The sequence below is a fragment of the Styela clava genome, chromosome 1, assembly GCF_964204865.1.
Source record: "Styela clava chromosome 1, kaStyClav1.hap1.2, whole genome shotgun sequence".
NCBI classification, from domain to species: Eukaryota; Metazoa; Chordata; class Ascidiacea; order Stolidobranchia; family Styelidae; genus Styela; species Styela clava.
Window position 1 is genome coordinate 7,983,502 of NC_135250.1, and position 19,585 is coordinate 8,003,086.

Sequence of the window (19,585 nt, forward strand, 5' to 3'; positions counted from 1 at the left end):
TTTGTGCAAATCAAAATATTAAATACTTTGTCTCAAATGTCCGATTATGTATCCGAATAAAATTTGGACAATCGGAAAGTTGGAATGTTTGAAATGCAGAATCAGTTTCTGATGAGTGCTTCATAGACAACGTTATAAGTTCTAATTATAACCTTACCTCGACGATAAATGCAAAACGCACCGCCTACTCAATTAACCGATAAACATACTTCACATTCATTTTTGTTTGCAATCGTACTCTACAATATACCTTTTTAGCCCCCCTAAATCTGGCATATATTACCTATTTGTAAATATATTGTCCCAACCCAGTAAAACTGATGTTATAGTCGCAGATCGAATGCGCGTAAAGCAACGTCCGATATTGATTCGTTTGCCTCGCCTTGCCGGAAACAGAAACGCTGATACGCGATAACATGTGAAATGATAAAACAAGAGAGCTATGCTCAAATATATGGACACGTCACAAGGTGTCGCTATTTTTTATTTTGACACATAAAAAACGAATCTCTCGAAGTCCACAGAAATTCTTGAAATAAGTAAAAGTAATAGCCTTCTGGCAAAAAAAAACAATCTGTAACCATTGAAAATTTCAAAGCAATTGGTCCAGTATTCGAAGAGAAAAGCGATTTCATCATGACGAAGGAGGAGAATAACAAGAAATACAACATAATATTAAAACGATTGTTATATACACTGCCGTATCCAATAAGCAGATCGATCGATCTGTCATTAAAGTTCGTCACACAAATGAAATGAATTAAATAATCAATTAAGCGGATATTTCACTGTAGAGTTGATAAACTCTTAGTTCGTGTTACATCAATTCATCCTATATACGTGAATTAAAGTTCCGCAGAAATATGTGTTACATCAGTAATAAAATATTGGCGTATATATTACCTCGATAGATTGGCAATCTGTCACGGTAATCATGTAAGTAAGAATAAAAAGGATCGTGTATTACAATATTGCTCATGGTTTGAATACAGGTACAGTTTTCTTAAGAATTAATATAATTCTTGATCATTCCGAATCCACCAAAGCGTTGATTCGCCTGTAAGCACTTCATCATTTTGACCAGTGTTCATGGCTGGGCACGTGCTTAGGGCACCACAGAAATTCCCATACCTAAATCTCCAATGGTGCCTCAGTGTTCAATAAAACATTTCAAATTGATTAGGCGATTCAGACCTCAATATTGGACATGTTGAAATAAATTTTCGCTTATTTTTCTTTCTCAAGTATAATCTTAAACCTCTCTATGAATGTTTGAAAGCGTTGAAGCTAAATCAATGGACTTCTCGACCCTTGACCCCGGAAAAATTCCTATTATACTTTACTATTACGAAAATTTTGATGCTTATTTTGAGAAAGTTGACGCTTACAAACTGGTTTGGGTGTTTGAAACTATTTGACCATGTGCCAATTGCGGGTACTGACTAAATCTGACAAATACCACGCAAAACCACTGAAACGAAGCAATAAGTGCAACGATGCCTTAGGGGCCTGTGCGGACATTCGATTTTAAAATATAAATCATTTTCAAATCGTTTTGAAACTATAAAGGCTTGTTCCATAATGAAACAGGTCTGATATTTGTTCAAATTGTTAATCGGGCTATTAATTCTTGTCCTAAACATTAACAATCGATTGGGGAAAATATTGAATACGATAAAATAAACAAATTTCTCTAAATTTGAAAAACTTTACTCCTCTAACCTTAAAACTGCTTAAATTAGCGGAGCGGTTGGTGGAGTAAAACCCCAACTCACTCCTCCAGAGGTCAATAAGCACACAGTATATTATAATGCCAAATGTTTGTGTGTAGTTTTGTTGCACGATCGAGCTGAATCCGAACAAATATAGGGAAATATACACCTAAATCTTAATACCAGTTAGAAGGTTGAAATCCAAATCCGTAATTCTGCAAAAACATGAAAAGCACTATATTCTCATCTCTCAAACGAAGGCCGAAACACGTCAAAAGTTGCTCGATACAAAGAACGGTCAACAAAGAAGCAATGCTATGACTTGGTTCCATTACATTTGAACCCACGTACATTTGAACCCACGACAATTGCACCTGTATACTGTTGCACCTATGGATTTTTTACGGATATTTGAATCCATACTAACCAATGAATTTTAGCAACCTCATATAGATTGAACCCGCGGATATACGGGTGCAAATGTATTGGTTCAAATGTACGTGGGTTCAAGATGTACGGTCACCCTATGACTTGTTGTGACAAATCACAATCAGAGGAAATAGGGCACTGATCAATTTATTGAATTTACATACTTTTAATTCAAAGGAATTAAATAATATTAAAATGCATATAGTTAACAAAGTTTCAAGAGCTTAGGACCCCCCAAAGTCATAGTTAGGCCTTGTCAGTGTCGCTTACTTTTCTTATGGATATTGAATAACCTATCAGATATAAATATATTATTATTTGAATTGCAATGAATAAGTAATTAACGGGGAATATTGGAAATTACTTAAAGAAAGAACATCGCTATCTCAAAATATACACGTAATATGGGAACAGTCTAATCCGTAATCCCGAAAATGCCTTAGGCATATTTGGCTAATTTTATTCGAAAAAACCGTAGTGGGATAAACACAAGTTTATCTGAATTGCATTGCCAGGGTCAAATTACCCGTTGTTGAGCTGCAGTTGTCTATTTGCGCTGGGGTGATGATGTCTTTCCTTTTTTTCTGGAACTAACAAATCCCTTAATTGTGTAATCCACACAGAAACTACTGCAGCCCTTTGAAAAATCACAGTGCTTTCCATATGAAACGATATATTTATTTTATATATTTATACATATTGTGTAAAAACTGTTTATTATTTTCTATAAGTAATTGTACAATTTGGTTTCCTTCACAACAAATGACCGCACACACGGCAGCTTGCAATTGTAAAACTCTATAAAGCATGGATTTCGTCAGACATTGAGATTTTTGTCCAGGTTGGGTTATATTAAACAACACAAACACATGATAAAAAAGCAACCGTGAATGGAACTTGAATTTCAAATCTATTCGTCACCTAATCCTAATGGGTCATTTACGGATTAATTAGTTCAACTAAAAGAGTTGCCAATACAACATTTTGGTCTACTTGATTCTATAAGAAAGAAGTATAGCATACTTGAAATGGAGGACAAAATTTTTGTAATATTTTTACAGAATTAAGACGTAACTCTTGATGATGACATGGAGTTTTTTGTTTCAAATCGACCAATCAAAGTGTATTCGCCCGGGTTTTGCGATAATTGAAGCCTTTCAGCTCTTACGGTAGACGACGCAAATCATTAACACGCAATTATTACGTTAATACGACATATAATTTATACGTTGAAACTATTCACGAAGCTCTGAAATGGATAGAGTGCCACATCATGAAATACTCACATAGTGCGTTTCTTGTGATATTGTTCCACACCCGAAAAAAGGGGCTTTATCGGCGGTACGCTGCCAGAGTAAAACACTGAAGTGGTACCCAGTCGGTAAAAGGTTGAGAGCAATACCATAGCTGTATGCGCTCAATGGTAATTATTTACTGGAGGGCAGTTATACATATACATGCGAAAGCGTTATTTTTTTTTTATGATAATATACTTATTATTGTAATATACAACGTAATACGTAACGTAACTTATTATTGTAATATACAACGTCCAAATTGTTGCAAGGTAAGACCTAGTATGGGACGAAGGAAAAAGAAACGTATCAGACCACTTCGAGAACACATGGAGATGAAACAAAATTGATTTGGAAATTAAAAAAGCAACCGTGAATGGAACTTGAATTTCAAATCTATTCGTCACCTAATCCTAATGGGTCATTTACGGATTAATTAGTTCAACTAAAAGAGTTGCCAATACAACATTTTGGTCTACATTGATTCTATAATAAAGAAGTATAGCATACTTGAAATGGATGACAAAATTTTTGTAATATTTTTACAGAATTAAGACGTAACTCTTGATGATGACATCGAGTTTCTTGTTTCAAATCGACCAATCAAAGTGTATTCGCCGAGTTTTGCGATAATTGAAGCCTTTCAGCTCTTACGGTAGACGACGCAAATCATCTCGTGAGTTAACACGCAATTATTACGTTATTACGACATATAATTTATACGTTGAAACTATGCACGAAGCTCTAAAATGGATAGAGTGCCACATCATAAAATACTCACATAGTGCGTTTCTTGTGACATTGTTCCACACCCAAAAAAAAGGGGCTTTATCGGCGGTACGCCGCCAGAGTAAAACACTAAAGTGGTACCCAGTCGGTAAAAGGTTGAGAGCAATACCATAGCCGTATGCGCTCAATGGTAATTATTTACTGGAGTACAGTTATACATATACATACGAAAGCGTTATTATTTTTCTATGATAATATACTTATAGTCGTCTAGATATCAATATGCGATGTCCGGTGAGCAACGAAGACAGTCAAAGAATTTGGAAAAAAATAATGATTATAAATATGTGAAAGTAAAAAAAGTGTTGCGCAATAATACGAACTTAACTTTCAGAGATGTAGTTCACAGAAAAAGCTAGAAATGCGTCAATTTCAGCAAATATGAGTTTCACAAATTTAACTTAGAACTTTAACTTAGTTTGCGTAAATTTAGTCCATAAGCCTTTTTATTTTTATATATCCTCCCTTGAAGATACAGCAAAGAATTCAGGGTAATTGTTTCAAAAATACGATGAACACAGAAAAAGTCAATTTGATTTTGACATCTGCATCGTTTTCTTCCTTCATCTTCCACAACTCTTTCAACTTTTTGCACAAAATATCAATCGGGCTTTCAGAAAAACTTTCATGGAACTTGCGAAAGATAGGAATGCACTGGAATTGAGACTTGAGGTCATTCAGAGTACACGTATTGTCAAATTCTACAATATCGTTTCTCCACTTTTTCATTCCAGTAATGCTATCATAAATTGACTGATATTTGTCAATGGCGTGCTTTTGTGGATGATTCAATTCGTGAACGAATTCAGTAAGAGGTTTCAGGTAGTATTCATTATAAATATCCATTCCAGACAGAGAAATATTCTCATTGCAATCGTCAAGTATAAGATCCAAAACCGCTAGACCATACGCAGCTACAATTCCATTGGGTTTTAACACCCTCTTGCATTCGGCAACAAATTTTTCTGTGTCCATGTAATGAATAGCAAAAGAGCTTGCAACCAAGTCTACGCTTTCGTTTTCACATGGAAAATTGTCTTCTGTTCCGGTCACATACGTTACGTTATCATTCTGTTCTGATTCTTGTGCCATTTGAATTTGTTCCAGACTTATATCAAATCCGACAACTGAATGGAAATACGGCGCGAAGATTCGCGTTGATCTTCCACTTCCACATCCAGCGTCTACCATCTTCTGAAATGGGATATTTTCTTCGACAGGCATATTGCAACTCTTTCGCAGCTCATGCATAATTGTCTCCGGCACTGCTTCTGCCCATTCTCGTTTCTTAGCGTAACATGTAACAATATCTCGGTTATTATATTCGTTCATTTTGTGAAAGTTATAACTTCGTTACCGGTACCGGGTATCTGTAAACATAGTGATAGTGCACCTTAAAAATTTATATGAAATTTGTGACCTTTTGTAGACGGGCCTGCTGAAAAAAACACTCCCGCTACCGCTCAAATAAAAATAGTAATTATACAGTCAATGTTGGGGTAGAGAATGCAGATTAATTACTATTTTTTTTTTATTTCAAAACGCGGCGAGGTTTGTTTTTCCAAATCTCATATTTTAGTGGATAGGGCTTTCTATTAACGATCCAAAATGTGTACTAGCTTTGTACGACGGTAGTGAATTATGATGCCGATATTCTCACTATCATATATAGAACACCACTTGATACGACGTCAAAGCACTCAACCTTCTCGGCTGCATCTGTTTCCTGAATAATATCAGTTTTTGTCATGCTACCGCGCTGAGAGTAATCGAAACTCCTTGCTATATAACTACTCTGGTGATGTCGTTTTCAACTGCTGTGTAACGGTCTATTGATGGTTCCTAACCCGATTGATAAGTTAGTTGCTACGTCAACGACCATTTAATTGAAGATTTGTTTTAAGAGCTATAACATTATCGTTTCGTAATTAGAGCGGCTGGATACTTGATGTTGGTATAATTAGAGATAATGTGGGTTACTAGGCATATTTCGCTATTATTTTCTTGGAAAAAACTACAACCATGAACGAGGATTTTAAATTATGGGATGGATATTTTTCTTAGTAAAGACTACAAAATTTTAACAGCCCAAACGCAGAGTACTGGTAGGAATGTTTTGGCTTGCCACAGAAGATTGTACTTTGTTAGTCGACACATATTCCTGCCAATATTGCATTACATTATTAAAAGCATGTTTACACTATTGCGAGAGTAGAATAATGTCGAACTTGCTTGTTGCTGCTCTCTACCCCCTGTAGGGCCTTTAGATTAGTCTACACTCTGTTGGATTATACGACAAGAAGATTAAATCAATTCATTTCTGATTCTTTTACACTTGACTTGCTTTTAGGAAATCCTGTCACTGCCGGATCATCAACTAAATTTGCTTCGTTTTTGGTCTTCTCCAAACCTTTAACCCCAATGACTTGTATGACACTTATATCTGTTTACGACACACACACAGCAATGAATTGGCGGGTAGGTATTTATGTGCGGAAAAAACGTCTGACATCGGCTACTGTGGAGTGTAATAATCCACACTACAGGCATATTGCGTGAACGTCGAGCAACGGTATCAAAATATATCACCACTATTTCTCGCCTTTCCACGTTATACCGATATGACGTGTCTTTAGACACTGATCCGAGCTTTGGAAAAATTTCTGATCCGCATACGTAGAAAGAAAAAATAATCTACGTCCTCGGGCGATACTTCAGTCCAGCAGTGGGGCTAATCTGTTTCAGAGCTCGGTATGTTTATACATAATAGTTTCGCTTGTGTCGCTTCGCTTCGGTTTCAATCAAAGCGAGACAAATATAATGAGGAGAGCGATATTTGTGTAATTACCAAACAGGTAACTTGAAATATGATATATATACATATATCGGTAATTCTTGAACGATCCGTGTATCTATTGTATGACAACGTCCAAATTGTTGCATAGTAAGACCCAGTATGGGACGAAGGGAAAAAGAAACGTATCGGACCACTTCGAGAACACATGGAGATGAAACAAAATTGATTTGGAACATTCGCAATTAAATCCCATAAGAATTGAAATAAACAGAATACTACGCACAGCAGTGGTTCGAATCTAATAAAGAGGGTACAGACCTCCAAGCACGTCATTTTCGCCACCGGAAATGCATTGGGTTTCACAATCAAATATCATTTCTTCACTAATACGTCGTTATGAAAAATGGGAACTAAGTCATACGTTTCTGTATCTACGACACGGTCGGAACTATAGCGAACCTTTCATCTCTTGCGTTACAACAAACTGCACTGCAAGTACACACACAAGCACATGAAATAAATACGCGAAGCAGCTAACACCTAATTAGGCATGTGGTTATGAAAAAGGAGCAATTTATGTACGGCCGATATGTGTCCAGTAATAAACGGCACTCCATCCATTTTTCGTTGACACATGTTTACCATATTTTTGCTTGACTTGGTGACTAATTGTGCGCATGATTTATATATGATATCCAGTCAATTAAAAGCCCATCAGCTTATTTAATAGCCCTCTGAATGATTCCCAATAGTATTGGAGTGGAAGCTCTCTCGGAGCTTTTATCGCTCACGTTCCTCTCCGAACAACAAATTGAATGGAATTTCCCTATTGAGTGTATGTGTAAAGCGCATTCGATTATATCTATATATGTACATTTATTCTTACCTTATATTTATTTATTAGAGAGAGGAAAACCATTAAAGCGTCTTAATCATATGAGCGAGCACGATTTTTCGCCCTTTTGCCATTCCAGGTCAAATACGTAAATAGGTAACCAATTATTCGTTTCTGTCGCATTCATAATCACGATTGTGACACATACCTCTTTCCCTAGCAAGAAGTCTATTGAGTTATGCAAATATTTCTATGTTAAAAATTCGTGAATTCACAGTGAAAGTAAATTAAAGCTCAATATGCTGTTATTCTTCATTCTTCTTCGTCGCTTCCCTCTGGGTCTGCAATATCAACAGCTCCGACTTTGGTGTCGGAACTTGTTCTTCTCATTTTATCCCGCCCTTCGGCTTTACTGTTAAAATATTAAATAGAATAAAAGCGAAGCCGATATGAACCACAAAGTGGGAAGGTTAAGTCAAAAGAGAGACATGCTCATATATGTAAACACGAAGGTTCAATTATTAACTGCAGTGCCGTTGGCCAATGCGACTCACACGAAAATATGACTGAGCGCCGAGTTCCCAAACCAAAACGTCAAAAACAGTCGTGACATAGGTGGTCACGCTTGGCGGAATAAAAAGCAGTGTTTCGATGAATGGAATAGCGAAAACTTGGGTCAAATAAGGGATCCCTAGAACTCAAAAGAAAATTTGAAAAGTAATCGATTTGTCCAATAAGTTGAGGAGAAGGGCGATTTTCCGTACGAAAAATTCGCCCCAACGAAGTTGTAATTCCACTTCGTGCCGAATAAATGTTTTTATTGTATCTTCGTTTTCGGTACGATCACTACAAAGTGGGTTTCAGTTATATCTGTGTACATTGCTACCAGACTGTGTACTAAGAAATTGAAGATAAAACCTTTCATATAGATTAAAATAGCTCGGCACCGAGGAAGACCCCGGATAAAAATATAGAAAAACATATTCTGCTGTTTGATGAAGCTTTCACAATTTTTATGATCGGTGAGGAAAGTGTCTGGGTTATTCACTTGACTCAAATCAGGGATCTCTAGTCTCTACCCTAGTTTTCTCCACATAATAAATACGACTATTATAACTGCATTTATGGATTTATTGCAGTTAAGCTGCGCGCACTATTGATTTACTCATATGGCATCACAATAAAACTTACTCGTCAAATTTTTTAACATTCTCTTGGGACGATGATCTTTTTACTTCATTGTCATCTGGCGTGAAGAGTTCATCGTCGACATGAGTATCCTGTTGTTGAACTTGAGTACTCGGAGTTTTCTTCAATTGCCGCAGAATATTTTGAAGTTTTCTGAAGAGAACAACAGTGAAACTACAACAATAACTCTATAACTGCCTGCTATACACAATTGTAGCCCTTTCGCGAGCCAAATTTTTTGAACGTAACGGGGTACTGGACAGGTGTGTGCCACGGCATATAACAAGTTTGAGCAACTCACTCGTCCATATAATGTTCACTTCCATCTTTGCTTACAACTTTCATGGAATGGAATTCCTGGATCAAATTAACACAGGCTGAACTATTGTGCAGTTTTCTTTGTGAGTCGTCCGGCACAAGAAGATGAGCCTGAACAAAGAATAGTATTGCATATAGTTTGACCTGCTCACAGTAGAAACTATGACTCGGAACCATTGTCGGCGCGAGATTTTCTCAACCAAGGTAGATTCCCGTTTCGGTAAACAATAAGAAAATTGGAAATTAATATTGTCTGGAATGATAGGAATATTCTATATAATTATTTTTTAAACGCAGCAGGCGCACACACAAAAGTATCAAAATTTGATTTTTATATATAGAAATCTACGTCGCTTGGCACAGGATTTCCAAACTAATAGTAATAAGTGTCAGATATATGCACCAATGAAAAAGATGCAAGGTGTCTTATAGCTTAGATACTAATACAACTCTTAGATTTCATGCTTCGTGGAAGTAAAATTTCCAAGTAACAAATGTTCCCATCACTAAATATTGTAGCAACTTTATGACTATGGACTTACCGGCAGAGATTGACGTCTTGCTAAATTCACCATGCGATGAGAGTCGAAACCTGCATGACTAGCTCTGCGCATGCCAGATACTTCCTGGCCACGAAGGGCCCGAAATCTGTCCATAGCAGGATTAAAATCAGAATTCTGAAAAGTATATGAAATTGAGGGATTAGCTCATGATTCCTGCATAACAAAACTTGCAACTTTTTGGGGTATCAATTTATATGATCTTGAATTTCACGTTTTCGATGCAACAATGTCATAACCAAGTCTTGAGCGGCCATTTGGCCAGCTATAGCTATACTGGGTCTGGAATGACCGTAAGTTTCGTCAATTTTTATACAATGAGCGGCATGAAGCATTCACGTAGGCTACGTGATATTTTTTACTCCCAGTCTTATTCCAAGAAGTCTTCAGGTGAGTGCTTTGGTTTTGGCATTATTTGGGAATTGAAAGAATAATTTCCGAAGCCCGATTTCGACAATTTCCGACATTGGGATTACATAATTATTACTGTATGTTGACAAATATTATTCCTACTCACTCTGGTCAGAAGTTTGACACTATAAAACTTTGTATATAAGTCTTGAAATAAAAACTTCCCTTTTGATCAATTTTATAAAATATATGGAAAGGGTCATACACTACTCGTCGGCGCTCCGTCATCCATCGCTTTGCTTGTTTTCTTTTCTAAAGAAAATAATAGTTTACAAACTATAAGGAAAGGATGCACAGCTACACATAATGAAAGTATCAATAAACTACGCCATGTCACCTTTTGAATCTTGTTTAGTTGCGTTTTCTTCTGATATATCTGTTTCGCTTGAGCGGAACTACAACGTAAAACAAATTTTAACCTCGTGATAGGTCTTGGTAATGAGTATTGACCAAATAATTATCATAGAGTTGTCAGCTCCGAATCCAGTTACGAATATTGCTGGACCGTTGGTGTTTAGATTTCTACGCATAGGCCTTTTGCTTGCCCGTATCTAACTTAGGACGTTTACCTGGTAACTAATTCCATAGGCCTACTTTATTTGGTACATGCGGTGATCTGATTAGGCGGTGTCCCGATTTTCTACACAAAAAGGAAAAAATAAACGCATTTCCTTAAAGATCCTAGATTTGTGGCTACTAAGTTATGTTTTACTCCAAGTACCGTTAGCGACCATTTTTCCTATTAGGTTTATACTTGATAATTCTTCAAGCAGATCCTGAAGTATGAAAATATGTATTAATAATCATATTATTGGCGTTGTATAACTAACCGCAGCTTATTCACCTTTTTCTCTGGGGTAGGCGGTGTGACGATGATCTTAACGGGCGATTGTTTTATCTTGTTTTTACGGCGTGGCCTGGAAGGTTTGGTTTTCTTGGGTTTTTCTTGATGAGTTCTTGGCCGCCCTCTTCTTTCTCGTAAGTCTGAACTACAACAAGCGCCCATTCTCCGCTAAAAATGATGGATACATGTCGAAGCCAAGTTCGACAGTTAAATCTAATCGGTATGTGAACTGAAATCATTACAATGTATACATAGAAAACGTCGATTATTTGGTAACAAAATATTTCTTATTTTATGACGCCACAAAGGCATGCTGTAATTGAATGAGTTTCCAGTTGTATTTTCCACCAGTGAAGACTTTCCATGAGTAAGACAGTCAAAATGAATTATATCCGAAATGCCAATGTTTTTGCTATACATTCGTTAAACTCGATAATTAATCTCGCCTAAATAAATACGGGAGAGAGAGGCATTGCTGGCATTCACTTCGATGTATATAGCTAGGGTAACCATATTTTTGTGACCTAAAGCGGGACGCCTCTAAAGACCATAGCTTTGATTTTTTTCAACTTTAAATTTACCGATTTTACAATAGAGGTATACATCACATCCCGGCTGTCTTCACTGACCATATTGTCATCGAGAGTTCATGCGCTGTCTGTCTAAATATAGGTTTCAGTTAGAAAAATAGAAAGGAATTCACCTTAACGTTAAGCACCCTCTTGGCTTGGCGTACGGGCCTTACAAATAACAAATTGTAGCAATTATCCGCCAACAATGTTAGCGGAAAACAACGAAACAAACAAAACCACGCATCCACCTTCAGCATCGAGAACATGCTAATTGGTAATGTTCGTGTATTATGCTCACTGGCTGAACGCCAAAGCGGGCCTTTTGGCTGGCCAGTCGGGACGCCGGGACAAAACGTTGAAGAGTGGAACTGTTCCGCCTAAAGCGGGACGTATGGTAAGACTATATATAGCAGTCAAAAGTTACAAGCATCATGCATTATGACATCCTCCTGTATCATATAAATTTTGACCTGCTTTGAGCAACCAAAAAGACTATGAAATTCCGTGAAGCAATTTTAGTCACTAACTCACTAGTCGCGTCTCTCTATGCATGTTTACTGATGGGGAGGAAACATGAACTAAAAAACCTAAGGTTGGGAGTAAATTTCACAAAGCATAAGTTGTTATATTCAGGCGTGATACACCTTGGCTACTCCATTGATCGCATGACAAAATGCACACCGTTCTTGAACCAATAAGTTGTTCTACACGTCAGGTTTTATTGCGCTCTTAGTCACAGGTCGGTCCTGGGATGAACACGAGCAAAGGCCTTTACTAGATACCATTCGCGGGGACCACATTAATTTAAAGTGAATTGACTTTGATTTGTTCAATTATTTGCCTGTGATGCAGTTATTTTAACGTGGCGGAAATGGTGAGAGTCTTTGAAATGGGGCATGGATCACTGTTTTACGATAAATGTCGCGAGTTGACGCGCGGTTCCAACAATTATATTCTTCTGCAGCATTTGCTTTCATCTTTCAACGCCTGTTCGTTACCGAGGTGACTTCCGACCATGCTCGATCACGTCATGCAATTTCTACTGTAATATGTAGTGACGAAATAACGAACGAACTGCTTTGTCAGCTAGTTTATGATTGACAAATGGAATGAGTAGGCGGCTTATATATGACGCCTTAAGCGATGTCATCTCTTTATGACAGGGAATTGTTGCAGTCATTGCTCGTATAAATGATAAGAACTTCTCCTATTACAGTTGTTAGCAAGTTTCAAGTGGAATATTCCAGCGATCTTGCACTTCCTATGTGTGAAATTAAAACTTGTCGCTTCAGTGCGAATCAACATACCGGTACGTGGGCATATAAGTATCTGTGGTTTCCACATCGGCAATCGAAGAACTGAACGTCCTTGTCTGACGCGTTTCGAGTTACAGAAACTTTATAAATAGCCGTTCAGTGGGTTGCCGATGGCGCGGGCCATTATTAGTATTATGGTATAAGTAGGCTATATCACTGTACGACATAGCAACCATTTTAGGTTCAGCAACCCAGAGTACGACAGAGTGAAAAATTAGCCGAGTATCAGCAGATAATTAACCTTAAATCATATCCTAAAGGTGTGCGAAATGCGAATGTCTGGCAGAAGTCAGTGATGCGAGGCGAGGGTGTTTGCGTTTCTCTTGTTTTGCGTTGTTTATATTATTCCTGTTAGACTTGTGTAGCTTTACGTTTGGACCTAAGATTAGTCGTGTGTGGTTGGATAATAAATAACATTCATAATGTTAATTAAGATTCAAAGACACTTGTTGCGAAGTTTTTACAACATGGCAAACGAACGAGGCATAGCGAGTAGCTCGGCTGCATATAACAAAATATTGACGTTAGATAACATGAATCCGCACATTAAAAACGTGCAATATGCCGTCCGTGGCCCCATTGTGGTTCGGGCAGGACAACTCCGGAAAGAAGTCGAAGAGGGAGCAAAGAAACCGTTCACTGAGGTGATATCTGCAAACATTGGAGATGCTCATGCTATGGGTCAAAACTCTGTTACATTCTTGAGACAGGTGGTTGCGTTATGTGCATATCCTGAGCTTTTGAAATCCAACGACTTTCCCAGTGATGCAAAGGAAAGAGCGAAGCGATTGCTAGGGGGATGTGGTGGCGGAAGTATTGGTGCTTATTCAGCGAGTCAAGGAATTGAGATAGTTCGCAATGATGCAGCCGCATATATTGAAAAGCGGGATGGTGGGATTCCTGCCAATCCAAATGATATATTTTTGTGTACTGGAGCAAGTGATGGGGTGGTTGCAATGCTGAAGCTTCTTGTTGCGGGGGAGGGGAAAAACAGAACTGGGGTCATGATACCTATTCCGCAATATCCTCTATACTCTGCCACATTATCAGAATTGGATGCTCATCAAATTTCATACTACTTGGATGAGGATAATAATTGGGCCCTGAGTATTGATGAACTTGAGAGATCATATAACGAAGCAAAGAAGACTTGTAATCCTAAAGTTTTGTGTGTCATTAACCCTGGAAACCCAACTGGTCAAGTTCTAAGTCGAGATAACATTGAAAAAGTTATTCGTTTTGCTGTTAGCAAGGGTCTGTTTATCATGGCCGATGAAGTGTACCAAGACAATGTATACGCCGATGGTTGCTCTTTCCATTCATTCAAAAAAGTTCTTTTCAGCCTTGGCGAAGAGTTTAGTTCAAATGTTGAACTAGCATCATTTCATTCTATATCAAAAGGATATATGGGAGAATGTGGTTTTCGTGGTGGATATATGGAAGCAGTCAACTTACATCCTGGAGTCAAAGAGGAACTCAGGAAATTGGTCTCTTGTCGCCTTTGTCCTCCTGTAACAGGCCAGGTTGCACTTGATATTGTTGTAAATCCCCCATCTCCCGGTCAACCATCTTATGAAAAATTCATAGCAGAGAAAACAAAGAACTTGACAGATCTTGCTGACAAAGCCAAACTAACTGCTGAAATGTTCAACAAAATCCCTGGAATTAAGTGCAATGCAGTGCAAGGAGCCATGTATTCTTTCCCTCGTATTACAATACCACCCAAAGCTATTGAAGCGGCGAAAGATGCAGGTGAAGCTCCTGATAGCTTTTATGCTATGCAGCTTTTGGAAGAAACCGGAATTTGTGTCGTCCCTGGCAGCGGGTTTGGCCAATTACCAGGAACACATCATTTTAGAATGACCATTCTACCACCTAAAGCGAAAATGGATTCTCTATTCAAACTTTTCCACGACTTTCATACAAAATTCACTGAGCGTTATGGTGGAGAATGTGGTGACAAATAATTGCAAAAAAACATATTAAACACAAAGATGAATTATTTTACTGTAGTGATGCACTTGGAAATATCACAATCCTAATGATTTTATATTATTGCCTTACCTATATTATTCAGGGTGGCAAAGACAAATAATCAATCACCTATCCAAAAGTCTTTCTTGTTGAAAATGAAGTTTATAATTTTCTATTAGCTTCCACTTGCTGTGAACAACTCTCATTACCTTGTCCCTAAGCAGCATTATTTAAAATATATAAATCCTCATTCAATTAATTCTTATCAGCATTCAAAATCTTGTATTTTTCAAACTGCCATTTTCTGGTTATTTGTTTTGTTAATGTTGCTGGTATCCTTGTCTCTAAAACTATTGAACAGCATGACTCTGGTCAAGAAATCTAGTCTTAAAATGTAATTATTCGTGCCAAGTTATTATTTTATATTCTGTGCTTACTATTCTTGCGATTTTAAATGGCCATTTGACTAATGTAATTGAAAAATCAAATTAAAAGACATTTGTTTGTATATATCATTTTGTAAATACCGGCAGTTTCTCTCTTTGAGCATCACTGCATGAAATTATGATATGCTGTATGATTATGCATGTTTCAATCAAAGTACTTAAATCAGTAAAACTAATATCAAGAGCTGTAACAATTGAATTGTTTCTCTTATTTCAAGTACAACAAGTTTATCCATACATAATTGTGTATGGACCATTGATATATTGTGTTAATGAGGACGATCCATACATGGTTGCGTGCATTAAAAAGTTGTATAGCCTACTCTATTTTGGCTTAGAAGCTGTGTTGTGTTTAAATGAAATAACAATGCAAATATGAAAACGTCTCTTTTTGATATTTCTATAGTTTTCTGACTTATTCCGCGACCGTTTATCCTTGAAATATGTTACATGACATGAAGGAATGCTGTGAGAGTATGGACACATGCGTATGGCAGGCTTAAGGAATCAGATTTTATGGAAGGCTCGGGTATCATTTATCAAAGTGACCCTGTCATATAAATGGAATTACTCAGTCTTGTAAACCGTCGGCGAGACTGCCTCGAGTGATGACATGTGGCGCTACATGACTCGCAGTTTGGGGTTCTATCCAACGCTGATTAGCAAAGATAAATCTGGTTATCTCTTATTACATAGATGACAGTAAGTTTATTTCGACACCGTTATTCGCACAACGGGCAGTAAAGTGGTTGATAAAAACAAATAGAGAAATACTGATTATGAAATGAGGAGAGCAAACAAAACCTCAGACAAGGTTTCAAACGTACAGAATATAAGGGGGAAGATATTGCCCGGAAAAAATTGTACATGTTCACACACCTGACACACACACAACCAAAGAAAAATTATAAAGTGAGAAAAACGCGATAAAGTCAAGATAAATTGCATAGTAAACAAAAATAATGAATAAAAATTATTTGGAATTAAATGTGAGTCAATGTTTGGATGTGCAAGGTGCTGCCGTCAGCTAAATTTTTATAAAGCTCCATCATGTTGTAATTTTAATCAGAATTGGCATCGTGTCTATCAAGGAACAGAACGAGAACTCTTAAGCCAGTGGTTCCCAAATATTTTAATATCGTCACCCCTAAATCGAATTACTAAACGCTCAATTTCCCCTTTACATGAAAATACAGAAGTCATATCGTTATCACTTTTTCATTGACCAAAAATAGCGATAATGCTAACAGCTATTCAGTGGCGTATCTACTTGAAATGGCGCCCATGACAAAGTCTAAAAATGCGCCCCCTTGATAGTTGTTTGACAATTTATAATGATTATTATTGAATTAGGATACTTCTACGTTATTATTTGAGTAAAAATACGAGTTTCAGTTATTCCCAATTTGAAATTATTTCTTTGAAACGTTTTATTATTAATACTTTTCGCCGTTTTTGCGCCCCTGTTCAAACGGCGCCCATGGCACTAGCCATTGCTGCCACACCCTAGATACGCCAGTGCAGCTATTGCATCCTCCGATCCGATTTTAAGATGCTAAGGTTGTGCTAGCTCAGCATTTTAGCCTACAATCTGTGCTGCAAAGTATTGTCATCTTTGAACTGCGTGACTAGACGATTAGGCTCATTTACTGCATGCGGGTATTGAACGTCCAGCTTTTCCGCAGACTGGTCTACGTACGGTGATTAGAAAAGAAATTGTTAAAACGGTGAAAGTCTGAATGGATTATCCCCCTAAAAATTGCCAAATTACCTCTTTGAGGGGTAAATACCCCCAATTAGAAAACCGTTTTACGGTGTGAGTCGACTTAACGGATTATTTTTCGAACAAGAGATGGTTCGCTGATATCACAACATCCCAGAAATGATTCGCGGAAACCATCTGAATCCCATCACTGATGAAGAGTGAAATAGATCTCGGGACAATAGGTTTCTAAATATTGACAATATTTTTACGATTTGAATTGTAAATATTTATGAACCGCAAACACTGCAATACTAAATTTAAGGCTCTTGTTATATAGGCTACATGAAAGTGAACGGCGAAAAAACTCTTCCTTCTGGGGTGTAATATTGTGTTTCCAGTAAAGGTCTGCATATCATCCCACTTGACATGAAAGCAGTTGGGAAGTCTATCAAAACAGGCAAGAATATTGTATCGGACGACAAACAAAGACGAAAATCGTACGAAAGAGACTTTGAAGTCAATGCCTACCCACAAAACGTTATTTGAATCATACATAAAAAGGAAGGCGCAGTATATTGAAAAACAACTTTCAGGCAGTAATATGTTATCATCTGCAAGAGAATCTTTTCGGAACAAGGAAGACGTTGCCTACTGCATCACTTGGGAATCAGTGTGACAAAGCATACACCCGAGAAACTAGAGCTTTTGGGGAAAGAGGATTAGGAGTATTGAAGAGAGTAAAACACCGTTAACGAAACAGATGATAATCGCAGGGCTGGCCAACATGCTTTCGACCGCGATCGACTAAAATATTTAAAATAGATCCTGATTGGTAATAAGGTCCTACATCAGGGTAGTCCGAACCCAGGCCCGCGGGCCACATGTGGCCCGCCGCTTAATTATCTGTGGCCCGCGTCACATTCGGCCCATCGAATCGAATGCGGATTCTATTAGCTTAAAATGGCTATGTGTTTGCACAATAAAAGTGTTTGTTTTGTATTGCACTGTTTATCTATCCTTGGTGCTTTTGTGGCCCGCGAACAATGCAAAAATAATTTTGTGGCCCGCCGAGGCGACAACCTTGGACCACCCTGTTCTACACAAAAACGAATGGGCACTGAATGTGCAGATAACTGCACACACGCATACAAAAAATAACACCGCTTCCAATAAGAAGGCTTTGTGGTCATATTATTATTGAAATCGACACAAAATTTGTATTTTTTTATTCTCCATTTAAGTTGTTGATTTGATTATTTAATTGTACCCGGCGTAAATATTTCATCATTTATTCAAGATTTATTCATATAATAGAATTCAGATAAAGAGCGTGCCTAATTTTTAGTCGTAAGTGTTGAAAATTCTTCAAAAAACCTTGCAAAGTATCATCCAAACAGTGAAATATAAATATTCTCAAACCACGAATGTTACGTGACTGCTCAAACTTCAGTATCTAATTTACAATTTTCTCTAAAGGCGATTCTCCGCTTGCTCGGAATTAGAACAATTTGGGCATTTTGATGCCACTGTTACCATTGCGAATAAAATTTATCACACTACTCTTGAAGTGAGACAATAACTTTCGCATACTGTGGAAGTTATTGTAGGATCGTTTGTCAGTCTAGACCAACGACTAACATACCGGTCTAGACACGCGATATTCGGCACTTCATTTTTAAACCTTGTCAGCTGAAAAATTTGTATTTGTTACGTAATATTATGCTTTATCGAGCTTGCCCAGACTCAAATACTGTATGCTTATATTGTATTTTGCGTATGTAAAGTACTATATTCTTCCTGTTGTGAAATACACAACTGATTCGAGCCAATTTTTGGGGCTATTTCTCTAAAATTCACTTAACATCAGACGCGATCGACTGCTCGAGATGTGGCGTTCGACCAGTCGATCGTGATCGACGTGTTGGCCTCCCCTGCCCAATAAGATGGGATGATACTACGTTTTAGAGGATTACTTTAGAACATCGATTTCCAAAGGGGGCGTCGACCTGCATATTTACAAACTTTAAAAGGCATAAAGTACACATTTACGATCACAAAATTTAGTTTTACTTGGAGGCAGCATTTTTTTGTGTAAGTGCGTCGTGAGTTTTTTAGGATAAGTCCTTTCACGTCCACAGAGAGCCGTATGCCATGATTGGCAAAAGGAGTTAGGCTTTCATATTTTCGGGTGCCTGACTTACCTTGTTTTGAGTCGCTTGTTTATTTAGCATGAATGAACGGTTAATATGCAAATCCGGTGAAAAGTTTTTCGTGTTCACAGGAAATTCGAATACACATCCCGGAATGCACACTGGGAAAAAATCATTGGAAGGGAGAGGCAATTTGAAACAATACATCCTAATTCACACCGAAAAATAACCTTACGCCTGGAAG

The 19,585-nt window shown here is 37.5% G+C and overlaps 3 protein-coding genes across 3 annotated transcripts; 1 reads left to right on the forward strand and 2 right to left on the reverse strand.

Annotated features, from left to right (window-relative positions):
• Window positions 1–4,711: 4,711 nt before the first annotated feature.
• On the reverse strand, window positions 4,712–5,557 carry LOC120341180 (putative methyltransferase DDB_G0268948). Its single transcript, XM_039409655.2, has one exon. It carries the CDS (start codon window positions 5,555–5,557, stop codon window positions 4,712–4,714), a length of 846 nt encoding a protein of 281 aa, XP_039265589.2.
• Window positions 5,558–8,066: 2,509 nt separating this feature from the next.
• Window positions 8,067–11,417, reverse strand: LOC120339192 (uncharacterized). Its single transcript, XM_039407279.2, has 7 exons — window positions 11,179–11,417; window positions 10,672–10,729; window positions 10,540–10,586; window positions 9,906–10,040; window positions 9,347–9,474; window positions 9,049–9,198; window positions 8,067–8,269 (listed from the first exon to the last, which is right to left on the reverse strand). The coding sequence occupies exons 1-7, from the start codon at window positions 11,338–11,340 to the stop codon at window positions 8,170–8,172; spliced, it is 780 nt and encodes a 259-aa protein (XP_039263213.2). The 5' UTR covers window positions 11,341–11,417; the 3' UTR covers window positions 8,067–8,169.
• A 1,743-nt stretch (window positions 11,418–13,160) lies between these two features.
• Window positions 13,161–15,967, forward strand: LOC120338926 (alanine aminotransferase 2-like). The gene has a single exon (XM_039406939.2). It carries the CDS (start codon window positions 13,489–13,491, stop codon window positions 15,031–15,033), a length of 1,545 nt encoding a protein of 514 aa, XP_039262873.2. The 5' UTR covers window positions 13,161–13,488; the 3' UTR covers window positions 15,034–15,967.
• Window positions 15,968–19,585: the final 3,618 nt, after the last annotated feature.